General features: G+C 36.7%; 1 protein-coding gene across 2 annotated transcripts in view; it reads right to left on the bottom strand.

The window, feature by feature from the left end:
* MAP3K7 (mitogen-activated protein kinase kinase kinase 7) overlaps nt 1-24414 on the bottom strand; it is a 70774-nt gene that overhangs the window by 30008 nt on the left and 16352 nt on the right. For both annotated transcript variants that reach the window (XM_066358865.1, XM_066358866.1), the window contains exons 3-11: nt 21971-22036; nt 21045-21090; nt 19198-19336; nt 10679-10803; nt 8065-8193; nt 6151-6281; nt 4212-4293; nt 1559-1689; nt 779-908 (exon numbers count right to left, since the gene is read on the bottom strand). In XM_066358865.1, coding sequence (XP_066214962.1) covers nt 779-908; nt 1559-1689; nt 4212-4293; nt 6151-6281; nt 8065-8193; nt 10679-10803; nt 19198-19336; nt 21045-21090; nt 21971-22036 — 979 coding nt within the window. The remainder of the gene's footprint in view (nt 1-778; nt 909-1558; nt 1690-4211; nt 4294-6150; nt 6282-8064; nt 8194-10678; nt 10804-19197; nt 19337-21044; nt 21091-21970; nt 22037-24414) is intronic.

The following is a 24414-nucleotide window of genomic DNA, read 5'->3' as shown; positions in this document are numbered from 1 at the left end:
GACAACTATGGAAGTTTGATTTTTTTGTTGTTGTTTATATTTCTACATTTTTCACAACAGAAACATATTTACTTTTGAAATCAGCTCCCTTTCACCCCTGGGGGAATTAAAAATAAGCAAATTAAACCAGTGTTACTACAATGAAACCTGGTTTAAAAAGATTAGATGTTGACTCAGGTAACAACACACAGAATTTCTTTGTGTGTGACCAGTCCTTCTATAATCAATTATTTTAAGAACTGACAAAATGGAACTTAAATGTTAGCTTTTTCAAGATGAAATAAAATTAACATGATCTTTTATTTTATAATTAAAAGCATAACCACAACCAACGTAGCTATCTTTGCTAATGGTAGGAGGAAGAGCAAACAGTAAGGCCAAATCCTATGTGGATCTGGAGTACATTTTCTACTAATTTCACAACAAAATATTTGCTATTATTTGAGTTCAGCACAAAATTCTAGTAGAATCACTCAAAACTTTCAAAACATTCTGGTTTTGGTAGAATTCCAATTTCTGACTTAGATTTTCCGCTTATGTTTGCATTGAAAGAATTACACTTGATAAAATCTGTAATTATAAGGTGTATTTTATGATCTAAATAATTTTACATCATATCTTATTTGGAATTTGAGAGAAATGTATAAATTATCGCTAGAAGCTTAGGAAATATATTTGTAAGCCTACTTCCCACTTTAAAAAATTTTAAGATACAAACCCCCCTGCTGAAACTGAAACTTTCATTTCCACTCCTCTTCAAACTTTGTTTCCCTTTTACCTGTGGTCGCAGCAATCCTGGCCTCTATTTCCGACATGTCGGCACTCATCCTCTTGCCCTCGGAGGTCGGGGGCAAGCTCTCCACGCTGCTCCCACGGGAAGCTCCCAAGCTTAAACGGCCAGATTCACTCTGTTAAAATTACAGGTCAAGGTGAATTACTGAAACTCTAGACTTAAAATCCTAGACAGCCTAGATAGAAGGAAGAAGAATATAACTGGGATTCTTATATGTTCTATTCTGTTTCTGGAAGAAAAGGGAAGTTTTCACGAAGAGGGAGCTACATGCGTGAGAGAGCAAGCTGCAGTACTGGCCTTTGAAAAAGCGCAGTCACTGGAGTTTGGAGTTAAATGCCCTAATTACTCGTTAACCCAAATGCCGCAGGCAAGATAAATAAAATCACACCTTAGAATATTTTAAAACCAGTAAAGAAAAAGTATAATAAATCTGAAAAAAAAAAATGAAATGATTGATTTAGGACAACTCCTTTAACTGGGTAGTCCAGCCAAGAAATAGCCATGTTACATTTTTAAACATCAACCATTAAAGTTAGGGATCAGCGTAGGGAGGGAGCTGCATAGTTGGCAAAGGCAGCAATCATCAGAAGGGAAAAGAATCTGGTAACAGGAGAGTCTCATTGTACGTCTCTATTCTTAAGCTTATCTGATATTTCAGGAACGAGTTTCAGACTTTGTATAAGAGAAGAGGGCAAATCGCTTCAGTTGGTATTATGATTACTAATGAGGATACCAAATGATTTTACTTTTACTATCAAAACAAACCTGTTGCTTTGCCTGATTTTTCAATAATTTGGATTCTAAGCGTTTAATAGTATCATTTGTGGAAGGGACTTGCTCCATGTTAGTGTCACTTTTATTACTGGTATTTGTAGAAGCGATGTCCATGAATGAGCCTAGGAAAGCAGAAACATTTATGATCAGAGGCTGGGGATAATGCAAATGCTTCATTCAATATGTAATGTAAATTCTTTTCTAAACTAGAAAGACATAAAATAAGTAATACTTTCCAAGCTAACGAAGATAGTCCCAAAAACCATTTTAAATGAAATTTAAGAACAGCACAAAAAGGGAACAAAAATGCCTAAATAGTCTTTGCATAGTCAAAGGCGACTTTAAAGTTGTTAGCCCAAACTAGCAGTACGAAGGGGCTAGGTTCAGCAAGATGGGAGGGCCATGGCAGGAGTGAGTCTGAAGGGGGTATCAGGAGCTTAGTTTGGAAAGTGATTACGTTTGAGTTCCTGTTAGGTATCATGCAAACACAACAGTTGGATATGAGTATGGAGTTCAGGTCTGGGATGGAGCAAAACATAGGGAAATAGTATATAAAGCCATGATATTAAGTGAGATTACCAAGGAAATGAGTGTAGATAAATAAGCAAAGAGGCTAAACTACTGAGCCCTGGGTACTCTAACATTTACAGGTTGAGAAGATGAGAAATACCAGTACAGAAAACCATCAGAATAGTGGCCAGAGATATAAATAAAAAAATCTAGGCTAGCATGGTATCCCAGAAACCAGCTGAAGATAGTTGTATAAAGACAGCATAATGAACTGTATCAAATGCTGCTGGTAGTGAAATAAGATGAGAACTGAAAACTCTTCACTTAGGTTTCTCAATCTGGAGAAAACTGGTGACAAAACCAATTCTGAAGTAGTGGTATAATAAAAGCCTGAGGAGTGGACACAAGAGAGTATGGGAAGAGAAGCTAGAGAATGCAAACACAGACTAACAATGCTCTGAGAATGGAAGCAGGGATAGTTCACCACAGCAACACGAGAATGTGGAGGGGCAGACAGAGGTAGATGGGCAGATGCAGTGCAGGAAGCCATCTTCTGATTATACCAATTTTTTCAGAGAAATAGTAAACAAGGGCAGCTGAGAGTGAGGAGTGGGGAAGAGATGTTTAAAGTTTGAAGGGAGAGGCTAAAATATAAAACTAAGTCATCTAGGAGAGGAGAGATGGACTAAAATAAAGTGTAACTGTCCAGCAACATTAAATAGGCATTTGAGGATAGCAAATCTGTATCATCTCCAGCCACATTCAGCTGCACTGATAGAGGCAACAAGTAAGCTGAGTCCGATTTAATCAGGCTTGTGGTTTAGCCAAGCAAGCTGGAGACGAGGATTAGAAGGCTCAGAACTATTCCCAATGGAATTATAATAACTGCCTGGAATTAGTGGAGGAAATAAAGAAGCCTAAGAGGGCTGAGAGTTAGTGAAAAGGTGAAAGGTTCAAAGGGCTAAAGTCACAATATAAAAACAGGGAGAGGGTTTCAAAGTTGTAGAAGCAAAAAAGAGAATTTTAGAGTTCACTTTAAAATGCAGAGCAACTCAAAAGATTTTCAGTAAAACTGGAATTTGGGAATAACTAGCAAAACAGTAAACCAGCTTAAAATAAATAAATTATTTTTGAGATGGGAGAAACAGGTCAGTAAAGACATTTGTCAATAAAAAAAAATTTTTAAGTACAGGATATATATATATATATATATATATGTATATACATACACATATCTTTTAATTTAAATTAAATTAATAAAGTATCATAATATATTCCCAAATATAGAGAAATACAATTTTTCTAAGAGCATTATTTCCACTATCATTTTTGATGATCACAAACTACAAATCCTATTTCTACTTCATATTTAGAAAACAGAAATTCTGAGCTAAAACTGTAGAAAAGGCTCTAGACTCTTCTATAAAAACCAAAACAGTAGGGTGTCCACAATGAAGAAATATATTACAGGGGGTCTTCAGGTTATGACAGTCTCAACATATGGCATTTTCTGCTTATTACGCTCACTCTCACAAAAACTTTTAAAAAATGAGCCATGAGTGCTTCAGCTTAGGTTGTTAGCATCGGAAGAATATGCTGTACAGTGTACTATACAGCTGTATAGTACAGTATATTTATGTCCTTTTCCTTTTTCTGTGGCTTAGTTGTGTTTTTATGTTCCAGATTATGATTTTACAACTGTGTTAGGATAGGTAAGTGACAGGCTAGGGTGTGTTTCGACTTACACCAAAATTCAGGCTATGTCTCTGTCCTAGAAATGGAACTGTGTCATTAACTTGAGGACCCCTTGTATATACATTTACAATAATTTCTAATATTAGTTGAGCTAGCAGTATCTATATAAAACTATTTTTCAAAGAAGAATCACATTCACAGCAGTATAATATTCAATCTTTTTATATATAACTATGTAAGAATTCCAAGACTTGGAAGCAGGTAACTCTTTAATCTGGGACCTTCATAAAGAATGATGCACCTGGAAACTCAAACTGCAGTCAATTGTATGAAATGAAGAAATTAAATTGCATGTGGGGACATCATTCATTGCTTCCTGATTGCAATTTCATGGGAAAGACACAAAAAAGTTACGTCATTACTCGTCTAATCTGCTTACCTGTGCTGGTGGCAGAGTTGCTCTGTCCTTCATCTGAATACTGACAAGGGTACTGTAATGGCTCATCTGCTCCTGGAAAGTACTATATATAAAAAAGTAAATCCAATTTAAAATTTATTTAATACAAATTAAATCCTGTAAAAATTAACTTCAAGAGTGCATCTGAATTATTTCATTGTTGTGGGATTTGAATGTAGCAGAGACACTGCTTTATTTTCCCTAAGGCACATAATAAATTTGTTGGTATCCAGATTTTTGATTTTATAGAGATGACGATAATGTGCTCCTTTTCTGAATTTCAATGGTGATCAAAGCCATGGATTACACTTAAGTAGCTATTTCACACAGAGACCAGAGTCTTGAAGAAAACAGCAAATATTTATATTTCTCTAAGGGATTATATGAAACATGATATATTATTATTCCTCCTTATATGAAACATATTTATGTTCTTTTAGCAGTGATGTAAACTTCCAAATTGCTGATTATTGTTAGTCTGACAACTGAGACTGGTGTGCCAGAGAATAATGGTTAGAACTAGTATTTTAAATAAAGGGTAGATTATGGATATCCCACTATGAATTGGACATGTCTTAACAATACTTATTGTACAAAAATTAGCATTTAGGGAATAAAGGAGAGATTTTCTTCTCAAATTAAACAAAGCACATATTAATTACAATTTGAACAATTTATATATCCAATGTTTTAAGGCAACTGACTACAAAGACTAAGTTATTTTCTCACGAACACATCTTTAGGGCCTAGAATTCTGTATATAACTAGTACTCTAATATGATGGTAAGCTTTTTTTGTTTGTTTGTTTTATTTATTCATTTTTAGAGAGAGGAGAGAGGGAGGGGGAGAGAGAGAGAGAGAGAGAAAGGGGGGGAGAGAGAGAGAGAAAGAGAAAGAGGAAGAGTGGGGAGAGGAGCTGGAAGCATCAACTCCCATATGTGCCTTGACCAGGCAAGTCCAGGGTTCTGAACCGGCGACCTCAGCATTCCAGGTCGACGCTCGATCCACTATGCCACCACAGGTCAGGCTATGATGGTTAGCTTTAATCATACTAGTTCAAGCTGACTTGCCTACATTATTTTGAAAAAAAAATGAACGAATTATATTTTTGGCCATTTATAAAATCACTTAGCTATATATTTAAGGAGACTGAAAGATCCTCCTACTGAGAAAATTGTTCTGAAATTCAGAAACTTTCATAGTATGACTACTTTTTGAGGTGAAGGTACCACCTGACAGATTTTGTTACTGTACCAAAACAAGAGGCCTAAAATTATTTTAAAAATTCTAAAAGTGTCTATTTTGTAGCCTAGGAAATTTTGATAATCATGTAAAAGGGTTGTTCCAAATTTAAGAATTCTATAAATTCTAAAAGAGAGTTTAACTTTTTAATGGCAAATGAACAGCTAAAAATATGCAATAAAAAAAACAAAAGGTAAAAAAGACCATTTAAATAAATGTGTCTGGGAATACAATCTATTTTTTTGCATGAATGACTGTTTGATAAAGATGAAGATCTGAACTAAAACAATTTTTAAAATTAGTTTAGTAAGTAGTAAGAGTCATAAAAATCTAAGTCCTGTAAAGGCCTTAGAGATCACCTAATTCAGCTTCTCTCACATTATAGATGAGGCAACAGGCCCAGAAACAAACACATTTACTCACAAAGTTAAGCAGGAGAAAGAAAAAAGTTCAAAAACCTAGTTTAAACCCCTTTCATTATAAAGAACTAATTTTCTTTTCCAAAATAATGTTTCCTTTTCTACCTATGGGAGTAATAAGTACCCTTTGTTAACTTGGAAAATACAGAAAAATATAAAGCAGAAATTAGCAATAATGTCTTTTTACTTTAGAACTCCATTAAAACTCAGAATACATCACACTCCCCTAAACCCAAAGCCCCTCAAAAGAAGGATTATACCCGCATCAAGTGAGTCATTATTTTCACAATTTCCTCCATTGAAGGGCGCTGAGAAGGATCTTTAGACCAACAGCGAGTCATCAGGCTCTCAATGGGCTTAGGTAAGTTTTTGATCAGAGGTGGTCGAGTACCTATAATCAAAATTTAAAGGAGGGAGAGAAAGAATGTATTTACCCAAAGGATGTTTTCAGCTTTTAAAATGTATTTCTAAAGCCGTATTTATTTTACAGACCTTGTAATTTAAGATTTTGGGGGGCGGGGCACCTTCACGTTAACATCATATTTTCAAAAAGGGGAGAAGCTACATCTTTTGAAAAGTTAAAATAAAAATCTTATATGCTGTATGGCAATAGTAAGAGTGAGAATTAATATTCTGTTTGTTAAAAACATTCTTTTCACAAATAATAATGACTTAATGTGTATTTTATTAAGAAAAATGAAGTGGTATTGTGGAGTAATCTTACTTTATATTTTCAGACTCACTGCAAAAATTTCAAATGTGTTTAAAAAATCATCTTTCATACTTAAGAAGTCATCTCCAAATGATTCTTTTGTGGGAGGCAGATCTTTTGGCTGCTGTGAATCAATCATTTCATAAGCTGAGAACTGCCAATTTTTGTGTAATTATCAAAACTGTACTATTACGGTTCCTAACTTAAAGAAGGCCTCAAATACAATGAAATCTTTGCAATTTCCTCAATTAGCGAGTTAGTTCTTTTATGCCTCACTTCACTGACATTCAATTATTTACTGACAACTGACTGAGAGAAAAGGAGAGAAGTCTCGGTCAACGCCCTAGCACTCTCTACAAGACAGTAAAGTAAAATGAAAGGCAGTACAGGAAACTGGTCAAGTGCTACAATTACTCAGATGATGGTTCTGTTTGATAGGCCTACAAATGACTGAAATAGTTAGGCAGGCATCTGTTTGTGTCACTTGTGGAACAGTGTGTTTAAATGCCAGTAAGCAGAATGATTATAATCAACTGACAGAAATTAAATAACAGAGAGTGATGTTAAAAGTTAGAAAAGTTAAGCAATTTCCCTTCATGAAGTTTATTTTCCAAAGCAAATGTGAAGTAACTTGATTAATGAAGATAAATTCTAACATCACGGGTGGTTAGAACATTCTAACTAGAGATATGAAATAAAGAGGAGGGATGGAATGTAAGGACATTGGATCCCTAAGTCAATATAACTTAAAAATGTGAGTACTGGAGTCAGAAAGATGTGGGCTGAATCCCAGCAATATCAGTTACTAATCTTGTGATCTTGGGCAAGTTACTTAACCTCTCTTGGTTTCAGTTTCCTAATTTGTAAAACTGTAAAATGAGGCAGTAATAGTATTCACCTCACAAGGATGAATGAGAAGACATAATGAAAAAATACATAAAGCACTTTGTGTTTTGTCTTTCTAAATGGTTTAAGTAACAACTCTTATTATTCTTTGCTTTCTCTCCTCAGAGAGATCCTTGTGCTTCCTCAGGAGTAAAGGCTATAGATCCCCAATTATCTTAACCATGTGGAAGATTTCATTCATTCATTCATTTATTCATTCATTCATCTGTTCATTTAATTTTAAAATTTATTTCCTCGGCAGAGCTCAGCCCAATGCTCCTTCAGGCACTGGTGAGAGCCAGTCTAAGTAGTTGGCTCCTGCCGTCTACTTACAGCCTTCCCCAAACCAGCACAGCCAGCAGAACCCCTCGGCCTCCTGCAAAGGCCAGGGCCACTCTCAGCCCTGCCCTGCTTGATTTGAGGGTTGTGAGGAGGGTGGGAAACTGATGGCGGGAAAGTGTTCTGGTAACAGAGTTGTTCCTTTTAATGTTAAAGCTAAATGGTCTTCTTTGGGCGAGAAACACTGTTCTGTATTAAAAATATGCCAATAATTAAAGAAAAATGTCTGTTCACAAACCGTTATGAACAGCCCACATGATACGAAAAGCTGGGCCACCAATCTCATCAAAAGGTTTCCGACGTGTTATCACTTCCCAAAGGATAATACCCCAGCTGAAGACGTCACATTTTTCACTGTAATTGCTACCTAGAAAAAAATGTAGTGTAATTTTAAGATTTTTTCCCACATGGCTTTATAGAAACAACTATTAAAAATTTAAGAATGTGCATCATGTACAAAAACAAGAGGGGGCCACATGGATAGCTGAGAAATTACTCTTACTGAAGTTCCTTAAGTCTTTGTAACAAATACACTTTCTAGTGAATGAAGTCTTTATTAGTAATTAACTAGAAAATCTACTTTAGAAAGTTAGTCATTCAACAGTATGGTGGCTATCAGAGAGAAGGAGGTGGGGGTAGTAAAGGGTAAAAGGGGCCAAATATATGCTGACAGAAGATGATCTGACTGTGTGGTGAACACAATGCAACATACAGATCATGTACCATAGAGGTGTCCACTTGAAACCAGTGGCCTACTGACCAGTGGCACCCCGATAAATTTAATTCCAAAAAGAATTAGTCATTATCAACTTTTACATCAAGAAGCACAGGCCTAAGATATACTTTCTCTGGAGCAGAGAATGGAACACTTGTACATTCCTTTCTATAATTTTTAATCTTAAAATTTCTTCACCCCTTCTCTTGGTGAAAAATACCCGACTATTGAAGCAGAAGAAATGTCTAATTTAGTGTTTATTTTTCCAATATATGGTAAGATAAAACTCTTAATCTGAATACATAAAAATAAATTGTAAACAGTGAAAATTATGCATAACAAATTTATAGTAAGCAGATTACACAACAAAATTTATAAGATCTATATATTGGTGAGTGAATCGTTATAATAAATAGCCAAAAAACCAACAAACCCCCAAACACCCCAAACCTCAAATAACCCACTGTAAGAATGAACAATTATTATTAATAACAGTATACATGCACTTAGCAGTGCACTGTAAGCATTACAATGACAGTACAGTCTAATTTGGGCTATAGGTGATGATATCTTTCAGAAATAAAATTTGCATGGACTAATAGTTTGAGTTTTGTTGCTCTAAACAATTAACAATTATCAATAACTTTTATTTCTGGGTTCTAGTGTATAAACAATTCCTTTCATGCTCCATACTATAGAAATGCTATGTTATTTTAACTCACAGAAAGGTATATTAAGTAAATAAATAATGTTAAAACAATACCATTCTGAACATGAACTTGAAAACATTATTATGAGGAAGCATTACTTAATTTTGTATAATTTAACACTTATTTGTCCACTAACTTTTAAATAGAAATTTATGGCAAAATGGTTACACTCAAGTGACCAGTTGCATAGCAAATTTCTTTCTCGGGGTATGGGGGAGGGTAGGTTGGTGGCTAAAAACAAACAAAAGACTTCAAATTCATTTTAAAAAAAAGAAGAAAAGAATAAGCCTTAATCAGAATCTGATTACTGAACATATCGAACTTTATGGGCATTCTTGTGTCCTAATATACAAATCACACAACTTCAGTTCAACTTTTCTCATTTAACAGATAACTTGACGTTTTTATACAGAAACCTAGGATAAAATTTATGCATCATTCTTTCAGAACTTAAGTGAGCACAGAGATGTAAAAGAAAGGAAACAAAAGCGTATCCTTTATTTGTCACACTTAGTACCGTATTTTTTCCCAATTACTTGTATTATTCCTAAAGCATCCTCACTGAATTGCTAGGAAACCAATACAAAAGCACGGTTAATTCCCATTATCCCTGGTAATTATGTTCTATAAAGTTGCTATGAACACTGAATTAATAGACTGAATCATTTGCTCCTCAAGGAAGTATAGGGTTAATTTCCTGTGAGACTCTTTATCACATTTTGTCAAGTGACCAATATATAACATGTTTGTTTCTGTTTAAGACACCTTAGTTAATATATAGTGTTGTTGATTCATTAATATTGCACTCATCACCAACAGCACAATAACTCACGGCTGAATGAAGATTAGCTAGTACATGTATTTTCTCTGTAAGGCACATTATAGCCTTCTTATACTTAAGAACACTAGAAAATATTTCAATACTGCTCTTAGAGGCCATTTTAAAGTGAAATCAACAACCAAAAGCACAAAAAATATCAAAACAAAAAACTGGCACTAAGAAGATGACAAAAATATCACAGTATAAAGCTAAAACAAGGCAGAGCACTGCTTTATTCAACCTTGACTGAGAACGTGTGCAGGGCAACTCAGAAATTTCCTCCGCTCTATGCGTGCCTGCAAACTACCATGAATGTACCACGAATACTGATTTTAGGGTTACTAATAGGCAATTTTGCAATTACGGAATCTGAGAATGAGGATCAGCTGTACATAGCCTAAATTTGCATAAAAGGCACCAGACAACTTAAGTCTTTCTGTGAGATTTAAGATCTTAGGCTATATTTATTTAATACCTCCTTAGATTTTAATATATACTTTATAATTATGTACCATGTAGAAATAAAACCAGAGCAAGGTCATAAACACATATTGGATTTACATGAAGTAATAAGACATTACCAATCACAACATGCTTATCATTTTACCTTCAAAAACTTCAGGTGCCATCCAAGCAGCACTCCCTTTGTTATTGGTCATGTGTGTCTGAATATCACAGGCTGTACCAAAATCACAGATTTTTAAAACTGTCCCCCCTGCAACCAGCAGCAAGCTATTAAAAAGAACAACAAAGGTCATAAGACTAATATTTGATTCTACAATAAAAAAAGAAACATTTATGGAAATAGAACGGGTTATCAGTGGTTGGCAAACTCATTAGTCAACAGAGCCAAATATCAATAGTACAATGATTGAAATTCCTTTTGAGAGCCAAATTTTTTAAACTTAAACTATATAGGTAGGTACATTCCTTATCGAGGTAGCGCCAGCATGTGGTATTTTGTGGAAGAGCCACACTCAAGGGGCCAAAGAGCCGCATGTGGCTCGCGAGCCACAGTTTGCTGATCAGGTGTATAGGGGAAAATGTCACCACTCAACTTCTGTGAAATATTACCTGGTCAGTATACCAGCTTAGTAGTTCAGAGGAATATCAGAAAAAATTAATTGACCTTAACCTACTTCTCTTAGAAAGACTGCTAGACCCACATTTTGATGTCTCTATCTCTATCTCCAGAATTTTTCCTGACTTTAGTTCTCTCTGGGCCAAAATAAAATATGAGGTTTAATAAACTTTAAGTAGGTCAACATTATGGTGTCCTGATGTGGATAAACACCAATCCAGTACCTTTTTGTAAATCACTTGCCCCTATACTTAGTCTGCCTATTTCAGAGTTTTTCAAGCTGCAGGCAAAAGTCTAGTCATAAAATAAAAATTATAAAAATCTAGACGATGGATCTGGCATAGATAAGTAATTCAGTAGACTATGATAGCATTTAAAAAAATAAAGCAGAATCCAAAATATCAAAGTGCATTACAACTAGTAAGATATTATTTCATCAAAGTTCTGTTTCAGTTCTATACACATTAATACATAACACATTATAGACTGTAAGTATTTTATACTCTGGATCAGTCTAAAAGTTTTTGCTAACCTGATTTGTTCTTGGCCCTGGCCGGTTGGCTCAGCGGTAGAGCGTCGGCCTGGCGTGCGGGGGACCCGGGTTCGATTCCGGCCAGGGCACATAGGAGAAGCGCCCATTTGCTTCTCCACCCCCTCCCCTCCTTCCTCTCTGTCTCTCTCTTCCCCTCCCGCAGCCAAGGCTCCATTGGAGCAAAGATGGCCCGGGTGCTGGGGATAGCTCCTTGGCCTCTGCCCCAGGCGCTAGAGTGGCTCTGGTCACGGCAGAGCGATGCCCCGGAGGGGCAGAGCATCGCCCCCTGGTGGGCAGAGCGTAGCCCCTGGTGGGCATGCCGGGTGGATCCCGGTCGGGCGCATGCGGGAGTCTGTCTGACTGTCTTTCCCCGTTTCCAGCTTCAGAAAAATACAAAAAAAAAAAAAATTAAAATAACCCGATTTGTTCTTATTAACTTTATGGTGAACAAAAGTGAGGCTGGTTAGCTGCTCACTGGCCCCATTTCATCTTCCTCTTGGGCACACAATTACATTTCCCAGGCTTCTAAGTAGTTGGATGTCACATGACCATTCTAGCCAATGGGATGTGGGTGAAATGAGGTACTTCATTTCCAAGCCTGGCCCCTAACAATTGCCCACATGTATTCTCCTGTTCCTTCCCCCATATGCCACTGAATGCAAAGGGTTCTGAATTATAAGACAAAAGGAGCCTGGGATCCTGACCCACCATGTAAAAAACTGCCCACTAAACAAAAATATTTGAATAGAAAAAAATAAAACAAAACAAACCAATAAAAAACCTTGCATTTTGTTAGGCCAAGAAATTTCAGGTCTTTTCTATTATAACAGTGTCACTCTAGCCAATGTAAGAAAATGGCAGCAAAGTGGGTGCTGCTACAACAGAAATGTACTATATTTGGCATTAGCTTAGCAGTAGGCAGCAAGAAAACTGAAATTGGAGGCTGGAAAGAAAAGAGACCCATGCAATAATATGGAAAAACGTTTGTAAAATGTGTCTCCTGTGAGAATGCGTGGCTTTAACAGACTGGAAAAGCTGACTGCTTCTATACTCCAAACAGAAAGCAATAACACTGATACAGGTCTGTTAAGACTCAGCACTGCAGCGAACAAATTAATGCAAAATACTTCCTACCAAGACTTGGGTGACCTCTAGGTGTCTTCATTCAGTTGAGAAAAAACACTGAGGCCAGGAATCAAATTAACCAAGTTCAAGTTTGTGTCTGAAAGAATTCTGGTAGGGGTCACATGAAACTAACTAGAATCAGGGGAATCACAAGCCTACTTTTAAGGAAATTTCATTGCCAAGGCCACAGCCTGGAATAAAAAAGCCTTTGACTGCGTACTTCAGCAACCCTTAGGACCCCTGATCTACATAAGCAGGGAGAGGCTATGAAAGCTGTACAGCTTGTGAGGGGAGTATATACTACACCACCAACTTCTGACATGGCTATGGAGAATGGATAGGGAGAAGTCTACAAAAGGGTGTCATGCGCAGTGAGCAATGGATAAGGGAACTGCTCTTCCAGGGAAGAATCAGGGTCTGATCAAGATAACCCAGGGCACAGGGATCAGACAATGAAGGACTTCATCCCTACAAACCAGTAATCTCCATACAAACCAGTATGCCTCCATTCATCGTTTTTCCCATGGGGACTTTTACTGACTGTCCTGTCCCTCTTATATCAGTTTGTGTTTGTGTGTGTGCGCGCGCGCATGTGCGCGCGCTTTGGAGACGGAGGAGGAGGTGTGCAGGATGAGAGAGAACTTGTCTTTTTAATTCATTTATTTTAAGACTGCAAGGAGACATATCCAGAATGGTTGGAGAGGACTGCTTATCATCCAGAGATCCTGGACTGAGAGCTGGATGGTGACATCTTTGGGATGTTTAACTGGCAAAGGGGCAGTGAATGGTTCTACCTATGGTAAGAGGAGAAAAGATCTTGGAAAATCAAAAAGTAGATATGACTGGGACTGGCCCACTGCTCACCAAACTCATCCCTTCTTCAGGATCATGTAATACATTTCCCACCATCTCTTGCAGGTAGGTGTGGCTAACACTGAGATGTGGCCACTGGCATGTGAGTAGAAGGGGCACTGTCACTTGTAGGTCTGGCTAAAAAACCTCACATACATGATTTCCATTCTCTTTACCTGCTGGTTCCCAAAGTCCTGGAGGATGGCAGAAGTACAAGATGAAGGGAGCCTAACCAAGTCTTTAAATTACTATACAGAGGGTCAGCTACCTAATCTAAACACCTGTTTTGCATTTCACATGAGTATGTTAAGCCTCATATTGCCTACAGTAGTTAGTGTCGAAACAACTAATATACCCAGGTATTAAGATTCCTTTAAGTAAGAAATCAATACTCATAGACTTCGGTTTTTGATATCCCAATGTAACTTGCTATTCTTATAAGCAATAAGATATATTTCAAGCATTTTGAAAGTGTAAAAAGAACCATGAAAGTAAAAGATAATTTTTATAAGATTATTAAGAAGTTAATGACATATTTAAAAATGTAAGACTCTATCATTACCTAAAAGGCTTACGGGCATGTAGCTTACTCTGTAAACCAATAGAAATAATTCTTTTTTGAATCTCCCCTAATCATCTCCTCTTACAGTGTTCTATAGCCAAAGTGCATTCTTATGTATGTTGACTGATTTTGTTTCACCATTCCCTCTTGAATCTTGTATTTGCCTTATACAATCACTTTCTTCCTTTCCAAAATACCTCTAATGAAGGCCTGTTTATAATGAATTTTCACGTTATTTCAAAACACCTTTAATTTGCACCCCTCATCCTTAAAAATAACTTGGGGCACATATGCAACTCTAGGTACGTAACTCCTTTTTCTCAGCTCTGTGCCGTTTTGTTCTCAGTCCTGTAGCTTTTGTGGTGTTGGAAAGTATACATCAGTCTAATTGTCTAGTCTTTGTAGGTAATCTCTTTTCTGTTTAGCTGATTTTAAAATCTTCCTTTTTGTTCTGTAGCTTCGTTATGGTATGTCACAAGGTAGATTTCTTTTCATTTATCCCGCTTAGAATTCTTATCTTTTATCCAGAAAATTCCTGGTCAACCCCTTTTGGAAGTCTCTCTTTATCCTATTTTCTTCTACCAGAATTCTAATTATCCGCTGCTAGTCCTTTCCTTTTCATCACGTTCCTTAATCTATCATTTTTTTCTCATCAATTTGTCTGTGTTACTTTCTGGACTCTCTTGTCACCTATTTCATGATTGCTAAACATTTCAATTATTTCTAAATGTTTTATTTAGTTCTTTTGGCCATTTTTGATAAGTTTCATTCCTTGTACATTTTAACTCCTTCTTTTATATCTTATACTCCATATCTGGTAATTCCAAATTATTTTGAGTCTTAATATTTGTGGGCACTCTGGCCAGATCAATGTTCCTTTCTCTCTTAAAAAAAAAGAAAAAAATTAAGGGTTTAATTCTGCTTTCACTCATGGTAACTTGCATCCTGTGGGTGTGGTAATTTTTACTGAGGCTTCATATTTCATCAATCTTAATCTGGAATAATCCTAAAGGCCTCAATTGAAATCATATTACTTTAAGCACTTTTAACCTGTCTTATTAGGGTTTTCTTGTTTGTGTAAATAGGGCAAATTCAAATTCACAATAGCATGGTGAAAGAGAAGTTTACTCAGAAAACTGATTTTTTTCCAGCTTACTTTTCTTTATGTCGTGCTTGCCAGGAATGCTAAATTCATGTAGAGGTGTCAGTTCTGCTTTCACCTCCTGCAGAACAAAGGACCTGTGCCAGCTACACAGAAGCCATTAAAACCTGGGCCCTACATTCTACAAACAGTGGGGTCTACAGCAAAGCCGTTGGCTTCCACGCATGCTTCCCAAACTCAGGGTTCAGTTCTCTCTGTTTTGCCCTGATAATGTCCCTTATTTTCTTGTAAGATCACCTATGTATGTAAAGGATATTTGCTGTAATATGAAGTGTTCACTGTAGGATGACTTTTCAGTTTACCTGGTTGGCAATATTGCTTGAGTGTGAACATTCATAGCATGTGAGTGTAAGAACCCAAGCCTCATTTCTGTACATCCCTCTGAACACACACAGGGTGTCAGAGTTAAAATGGATACATACCATGGCTTAAACCTCACGTGCTTCTCAAACCTGGGTACGAAACCTCGCCAGTGTAGCAGTGTATGCTGGGATAGGTGGTAGGGAGCTTACAGGTTAGTTAGCTCCAGGTTTAAGTTAGCACATCTCCCTGGACCATCACTTTACTCAGTTCTAAGTACTTTTAACATCCTAACAATGAATTTAAAACAAATTGCTACTATATGAAGTTGAATGCCAATTCATAAGTAACTTTACTGAAGGTTTTTTCTAGGCTCTGTCAATATTCTCAGACCTACTGAGCAATATAATAACTGTAGTGGGTAGGTGGGAAAGTTTGGGAAGCACCAATTAGGGCAGGCGTCCCCAAACTACGGCCCGCAGGCCGCAATGCGGCCCCCTGAGGCCATTTATCCAGCCCCCACTGCACTTCTGGAAGGGGCACCTCTTTCATTGGTGGTCAGTGAGAGGACCACTGTATTTGGCAGCCCTCCAATGGTCTGAGGGACAGTGAACTGGCCCCCTGTGTAAAAAGTTTGGAGACCCCTGAATTAGGGCATTAATCTCCAAAGGTCAAATGATTAGTAGCACTGTGTTTTCTAAAAACAACTCTATGAATCAATTTTTCCAAGTCTAAAATAAAGCTAAGAATAGTTTCTAAGTACTCCTTTTACTTAAAAGTTACTAAGAAATATTATTTATCCATCAAAAATAAAGAGGTAAATATCTGTAATATACTGATATGAAAAGATGTCCATGTAAGCAAAAAAAGCAACATTATGTATAGTATAGCCCATATATGTTTAAAGCAATAAAATTGAAGCACTATTTCTGAGGAGTGTAAACTGGAAGGTAGAAAAGACTTACTTCGTATTTTTCTATACTATTTGAATTTGTATTTACTTATAAACATGTATTTTTTAAAAAATTAATTAAAAGAAAATAACATAAACCAATATAGAAGAATGCTCTTTATTTTAAATGTCCAATTTATTTTGAAGATACTTTTAAAAATGTTCAATACCAAAACAATTTTTATGTTTAGGAAATGTGTGTAGAAGGAGTATAACTCTCTTATGGTTAAAATGACCTCATGAAAAATTTCCGAAAAATTTTCTGAAATGAAGATTCTGACTTTCCTAGGAACGACATAACCCAAGTACAATCACCAAGTAGCATTCTCTTCCTTAGGTTTTTCTTTTGATGACAAATAGAAATAAAAATGGGTCATCACACTGTAATAATATTCAACAGCAGTATCTGGGGATTTATTAGAATTATAAATTTTACAAAATCTTTGTATATAATTTCATACTAAAATTCTAACTGGAGGGATTATTTAGAAAATCTGTTTTTCTTTTAGTCCAACATAAGATAAGCAAGATAAACTACTCACATCTCCAAAATGTCACAAATACTTCTAAATTTAAGTAGAAAGAATGTTAAATACAATTTACCCCTTTATGCACCTCAACACAATCTTTTTTCATTTCACTGTTCTCATTCAAGCTCTTTCAGTCCTTGACCAAAGAGATGACCTATGTAACTGGTTTCCATGTTTTATCCTGGTACAATCAAGACATCACAATAATTTTTCTGAATGACTTTTATATTATTCAGTTACAATGAGCACTTTATTCATGAGATGTTAATAGTTCACCAGCTCTGAGCATTACATTCAAGACTCACTGAAATAAGAATCTAAATTATCTTTGTAGGCTTACTTTCACAGAGTTAGAACCTCAAACACATTTTAATTTCTGAAGTACATGTAAATGAACTAGCAATAGATACATAAAACAGGAGCACAAGCACAAGCTGATACTGTATAAAACACTTAACCAAATCATCAGATGACATTTTTAGGAACTCTCACTGACCACAGAACCCACAGTTTTCCAGTGACAAGGTACAGTATGTGTGTTTATAACTATATTTATAATTGTATATGAAAGCACAGCCATTCCAAAGAACTTTCATTTCCCCAATACATTTAAAAAAATCAATTCTAATTATATATAAAGCCCAAATTGTACACTGGGGTATCCAAAAACAATCTGCAATACTACACGTCCAACCATAGCAGGGGTCCCCAAACTACGGCCCGTGGGCCACATGCGGCCCCCTGAGGCCATTTATCCGGCCCCCACCGCACTTCCGGAAGGGGCACCTCTTTCATTGGTGGTCAGTGAGAGGAGCATAGTTCCCATTGAAATACTGGTCAGTTTGTTGATTTAAATTTACTTGTTCTTTATTTTAAATATTGTATTTGTTCCCGTTTTTTATTTTATTTTAAAATAAGATATGTGCAGTGTGCATAGGGATTTGTTCATAGTTTTTTTTATAGTCCGGCCCTCCAATGGTCTGAGGGACAGTGAACTGGCCCCCTGTGTAAGAAGTTTGGGGACCCCTGAACCATAGGATGCCCGATGGGAACAAATGACCTGGGTTAGAGCTCTTATAAATATGTTAATGGTATTTATTAACAAAAAAAGAGTCCTTATCTACAAATGATTTTAGTAGGACATACCTGGTTTCTTTAAATAGGTTGGTTAAATAAAATTGAAATCCTAAAATTTATGGAATTCTGGGATATGGTTAGCTAGGCAATGAAGGTAGTCATTTAGGCTGTGTAATTATGAAATATAAAGATGTCAGAAAACTGAAATGCCTTCCTTTTGTGAGATATCTTCACGCATGTTGTTGAATAACTAGTTGGTTATTCCAAAGCTAAAACATGCTCTATACTACAGTAGGAAAGGGACACTTTAGAGAGCTGCATCTAATGGTTTCGGGTTCCTCCAAGAAAAGGATACTTTGTCTTTGCCTGATGCTTGCCTGTATCCTTTGAATCAGTCAATTTGTTGCTGGAAAACAGCTACATTTCCATGTTTTTGCTTTGATAATTCAACTCTGTTGATATAGGGGGAAAGGACTCATAAAAAAGAAAAAAAGGCTAAGTGATTTCTTCTTCACTAGCCAAGATAGACAGCTAAGATAAGACTCAGAAGTTAAGTTAAAAAAAAAAGTATGAGCCTTGGCTGGTTAGTTCTGTTGGTTAGCGCGTCATCCCAAAATGCCAAGGCTGTGGGTTCAGTCCCCGGTCAGGGCACATACAGGAAGCAATCAATGAATGCACAACTAAGGGGAACAAAAATTAATGCTTCCCTCTCTTTCTCTTTCTGATGTTCTGATGGTGAGTGAACATAAACACGCTTATGCCAGGAAAGAGAAAAGAGAAGCTTTTGTGCACCCCATAGCTTGAATTGGGGAGTGGCAAGTGTGAAGTGGGGAGTGAGACGTGGGGAGGAGATGGAGGAAGACAGGGAAGAAGGTAAGGAAGGGGGAGGGAGGGGTTTAAGAAAAAGAGAGAGAGAAAGAGAGAGAGAGAGAGAGAGAGAGAGAGAGACTTACTTTGGTGGCTTCAGGTCCCTGTGAATTAGAGCTTTGGGCTGCATGCTGTGAAGATAAGCCACTCCTTGGGAACACTGTAAACACCAACTCATGGCATGGGCAGCAGTGTAATACGGCAACGGTTCAGCACCATGCAGCACTGCAAAAGAAAGGCACAAACTAAAAAGAACTTTATTGTATATAATAAAAGACACAAGATGAATGCAAGCACTGACTGGGTATTTTTACACATGCTCCTACCAGTCCTGCTTTTAGTTATTTTCTAAATAAAAAAATGGAACTATCTAATCATTTCAAAGGAATAAGTACCTAATATAGCACTTCCACTGAATGTTATACATACATTTAAGTAAAATTAATATACACTACCACACTTTTCCATATTGACAGATGCAGGATCTCACAATTATATAAAAGCAATGTGATGCACACTACTATGAAAGACAGAGTAGCAGTACAGAAGGAAACAAAATGTATTAAAATGTTTACAATTATACTTTCTATAATAGCTAAAGACTAGAAATGGTTCAACCAAATAAAACAATGGAGCATTAGATGCACATTAAGAATGATGAATATATGGGCAGTAAATATAAGTAAAACTTTATATAAAATGTTAATTTAAAAAACAAAATGCAACATTTTATATATATGGTGCAACAAAAGACAATACATTCACATATATGGTTGGTGCCTAGAGTGACAGAGCTCTGTTCTATAAAGGTCACTAGTTAATAACAGTTTTCTTTCATTGTTATAATTAAAATGTTCTGTGAATTGAGTTTCCCCAATTTTATTTTTTCAAAGAAAGCAGAATGAAATGGAAGTATGGTTAAAGAGTTCTAAAACGGGGAGGCTCAACGCTAAGAGAGGCAAAAAGAAAAAAGCTAAAATAAAATAATATTTTGAAATCTATTTAAAAAGCAAATTTTACTTGACTTAAATGCTTTTAACATTATGAAAAGTACCATCAATTTATAAGATTGATATACTTAGATTTCTAAATTTTACATACTAATATTGTAGGTCTTATCTTTTTATTTTTAATCTTTACCAGATTTTTTTGGGGGCGGAGGGACTGTGTCTATGGCACCTGTCTCTGTCCTTTCTCTTTCCCTCCTCCCCTCTTCACTCAGCCACGCACTCTCTGATGTTTTAATACAAAGATCTATCAGACTTGCTTGTGTGCTGGGCAGGGTATCCTTTGTTTAATTATAGCTGTGCAACTTGTAATTTCAAGGGGTGAGAGCTGGAACACCTTTCATACTGCTATGCTGCTGATGTCATCTGCTCCATTTCCATTTGTATGAAATACATCCTTTTTCCATTCCTTTACTTTCACTATGTATTTATTTTGGTCTAAAGTGGGTCTCTCTCTCTGTTTTTGTTTTTCTGCAGATATATTTATTTATTAATATGTTGTGTTGACATAGTTTTGAGTGTCCCATTCAATAAAAGAGAAACAGAGACAGGGTCACTGGGAACAGATGGACAGCTGTCAGAGAGAAGGGGGATCAAAGAACATGAAGGAATTAGCCAAAATCATATATCTGTAACACACTATATATACAGACAACAGGGAAGCTAGCAATAGCTAAAGGGAAGAGGGAGTGGGGTTAGGGGAGGGGGCAACGGGAGGGAAAGGGAGTGGAGGAGACTTGGCAGGTGGGGGCACAAAGGTGTGTAGAAGGTGTTATACTGAGTGGAACGCTTAAAACCAGGTCAACACCGATTTCTTTTTTAAAGTTATCTTCTTTGAGACTCTGAAGATAAATTGTGAACAACATTAAGTAACTTATAGTTTACTTTAAAAGCTTTTCAATTGTTTTAGGTCTAACGACACTCACCATTATATAAAGAACCCCCTTCAGCATATTCCATCACAAGACACACCTAAAGGAAGCATAGGCCAGAATAATTAACCACAAGAGCTACAGCATCTTAGGGGACTAGAAAGATAATTTAGTTCAACTTATGACTTTAAAAGTGCACTAAAAAACATTCTTTTGGCCCCTACCTACAGGACACTAGGGGAAGAAAAGTTGTCTAAGATCTAAAACATTGTCAGTCTAGGCACCCAGTGTCTAAGAGTAGAGAAGTATGTAAAAACACAACACAAGAGCTTTGGGGACTTTCTCCATTGCTAATGAATAGGTGCCATCACAGATTATCCTAAGCCTCATATGGAAATTAGGTTATTGATAAGAACACCTTAAACAATTCCTTCAATATACAGTGTTGCTAACAGACTACAACCAAATCTATAAAGTATAATTATGTCCCAGAAATAATATATCATCAAAATACCTAAACTACAGGCCCTGGCCGGTTGGCTCAGTGGTAGAGCATCGGCCTGGCGTGCGGGGGACCCGGGTTCGATTCCCGGCCAGGGCACATAGGAGAAGCGCCCATCTGCTTCTCCACCCCCCCCTCCTTCCTCTCTCTCTCTTCCCCTCCCGCAGCCAAGGCTCCATTGGAGCAAGGATGGCCCGGGCGCTAGGGATGGCTTCTTGGCCTCTGCCCCAGGCGCTAGAGTGGCTCTGGTCGCAGTAGAGCGACGCCCCGGAGGGGCAGAGCTTCGCCCCTGGTGGGCGTGCTGGGTAGATCCCGGTCGGGCGCATGCGGGAGTCTGACTGTCTCTCCTGTTTCCAGCTTCAGAAAAATACAAAAAAAAAAAAACAAAAACAAAAAACAAAAAAACCTAAACTACATACTTGCACCTATCTGCCACTCATTCCTTACACAGCTAACAATGAAAAAGTGATCAACTTACCGGATTCAAGCAGGCCCCATATAGCTTTACAATATTAGGATGGTTTACACGGGATAACTGCCGAAGCTGTAACAAATTAAGGTTTCTTTTAAAATGTGATAACTTTTGAGGAACTGATTTCACAGCGTCATTAAAAATCTTAGGGTGGTAACAAACATTAATCATTCAATAATCACTATTTACTGTTTCTTGGCCTTTTGGCTAAGATCAAGTACAACAATCACTATTTATATGCAGAAAGCACTGTGGTCATAAGTGTCTGCCCAGAATGGCATAAAATCCCTGCCCTAAAGATCTCACAGTTTATTTAGTTGGCAATTATTTAAAACAAATAAAGCAATGTGTAAAGTGCCATAACAGGAATTATAAACAAGACATAAATAAGAAGAAATCAACTTTGCCAAGAATGTTAGGACACCCTCCCAGAGATGGCACCGGGCTGTTATCAAAGCCAGAGAAGCCATCTCATGGTCGTCTTCATCATCACAGCTCAGGCTGAATAATCTACCTACTCTATGCAGGCCCGGGTAAGCACTTAATAGAGACTGTATAATTCTCACAGCTCTGCAAGGTAGGTATTATCATTTCTTTTTTAAAGATGAGGGAGGGACCTTTAAGATAAGGCTAAGAAAGGGTAAAGTGAGCTGCTAAATACCCAATAGCTAGGAAGTGGCAGAGCCAGGGTCTCAACTTCGGTCTGAATTAAAATCTGTACTCTTTCTGCGTATTTGTATCCTCTTCCTTACAATCCATCTCACATCTCTTGAATAAATTCCTTCCTCTCCATTCCAATACCATTGCCTTAAATAATTCCAACTTGAACCACTGCAGTAATTACTACAGCCTTCTCCTAGGTGCTCTCTCTACTTCCAGTTTTAATCTTCCCTGACCCAATGGTTCATACTGAGGTCAGTGCGCTGTTTGGCTGAACTCATTTCTCTTGCTTTACATTTCAGACTCCTATTAATGTGTCCCTTCAAATAGCTCCTTGCTGTCTTTCTCCTCTTCCTTCTCTCTTTTCTGCCTTTCCCCCTCTTTTCTTCCCTTCCTTCTCTATTACCTACATTATACTGCTGGCTCATATGAAGTCCACTAAGGTAAACCTTTTCACTATATGCAACTAAAATGTTGTATTTTTCTACAGCCAATATCTGTGAATTTTTGGTTGTAATGGAAGAATTATCACTATTTATTGTACACATTCATTTATTATATATAAATATATACTTATTATATTTCATCTTGTTAAGATTTAGCACTGAGCTTCAGATAGCAGATTATTTAAGCATTTATTCCTGTTCCTTCCCTAAATCCCACTAAACAGTAAAGGTATTTCTTTCAAGGCTTAAGCTCAGAAGGATGAAGAAAATGTGAGTTTCGGATGTTGGGAAGCAAATGACTAGCGATAACTGACAGAGCAGACCTAGGGGAATGAGAAGAAGTGAGAGCAACCAGCTTTAGCTCCCAAAACCCCGAAAAGGCGGGAAGTGCTGGTACCTATGCAAGTAAGCTAGTAAGAGTGTAGAGACTGGTTTAAAGTTAAACTCAAAGATCCCTTCCCTCCGTGTGACTTCGAGTAGGTCAGTGACTGGCTCTTGATCATCCCAAAGATTAGAAGTGGACACTGTAGAGAAGGTAAAATAAGGAGTCTCTGGACCGGGGAACGCCAAACAAAATTAAGAAATGAGCTCAAAGTAGCTGCCTTTGAGAAGCAGAAAACTTGATGTCAGGAGATACAGGAGTCTTTAAATTTTTTTAGAAAGAATATGTGGAAAACCATTTATCAATTTAAGTTACATGTATGTATAACCTTGATTAAAATACTTTTTCTCAAAAAAATAATTTTTTTCTCCAAACTACTATAATATTTTTCACTCTTATTTCCTAGCATTTAACAATTAACGTTTTTACTTAAGTTTTGTGAAACTGCCAATACAACAGTATACAATCAACTACCTTATCTAAACTATAGACAAAAATGATGAATAAGGCAACACTGAGGCCAGACTTCCAGAGCACACCAATAGAGAATAATTTTCTTTATGATAACATCAAACCATTCATCAGTATTTCTCAACTCATTCAATTAATTACAAAATCCACTTCAGCATATCACAACCAAGTTCTCATTTCTCAGTATTATACATTTAAAAATACCATGCAGTATCGTTTAAAATTATCGTTAAATAAAATCACATATAAATTCAGAGGGTTATAAAGACTACTTATCCATTGTCCAATGAGGCTAAAAAGTGATAAAACTTCTGATTAAACAAATGCTGTGATCTAATATACAAAACAGCAAAAATTAACAGAGTAAGTCTGATAATACAACACTCTCATGATTGTTAAATTCCCTTCATCAATAAATCTGTAAGAGAACAGAGTTGTAAATTTTCATGCTATATGAGAAAAAGCAAATTTGAAATAATTTCCCCTTAAAA

Source organism: Saccopteryx leptura, chromosome 1 (assembly GCF_036850995.1).
Source record: "Saccopteryx leptura isolate mSacLep1 chromosome 1, mSacLep1_pri_phased_curated, whole genome shotgun sequence".
Lineage (NCBI taxonomy): Eukaryota > Metazoa > Chordata > Mammalia > Chiroptera > Emballonuridae > Saccopteryx > Saccopteryx leptura.
Note: the sequence above shows the minus strand (reverse complement) of the source record. Positions and strands in the feature narration are given on the sequence as shown.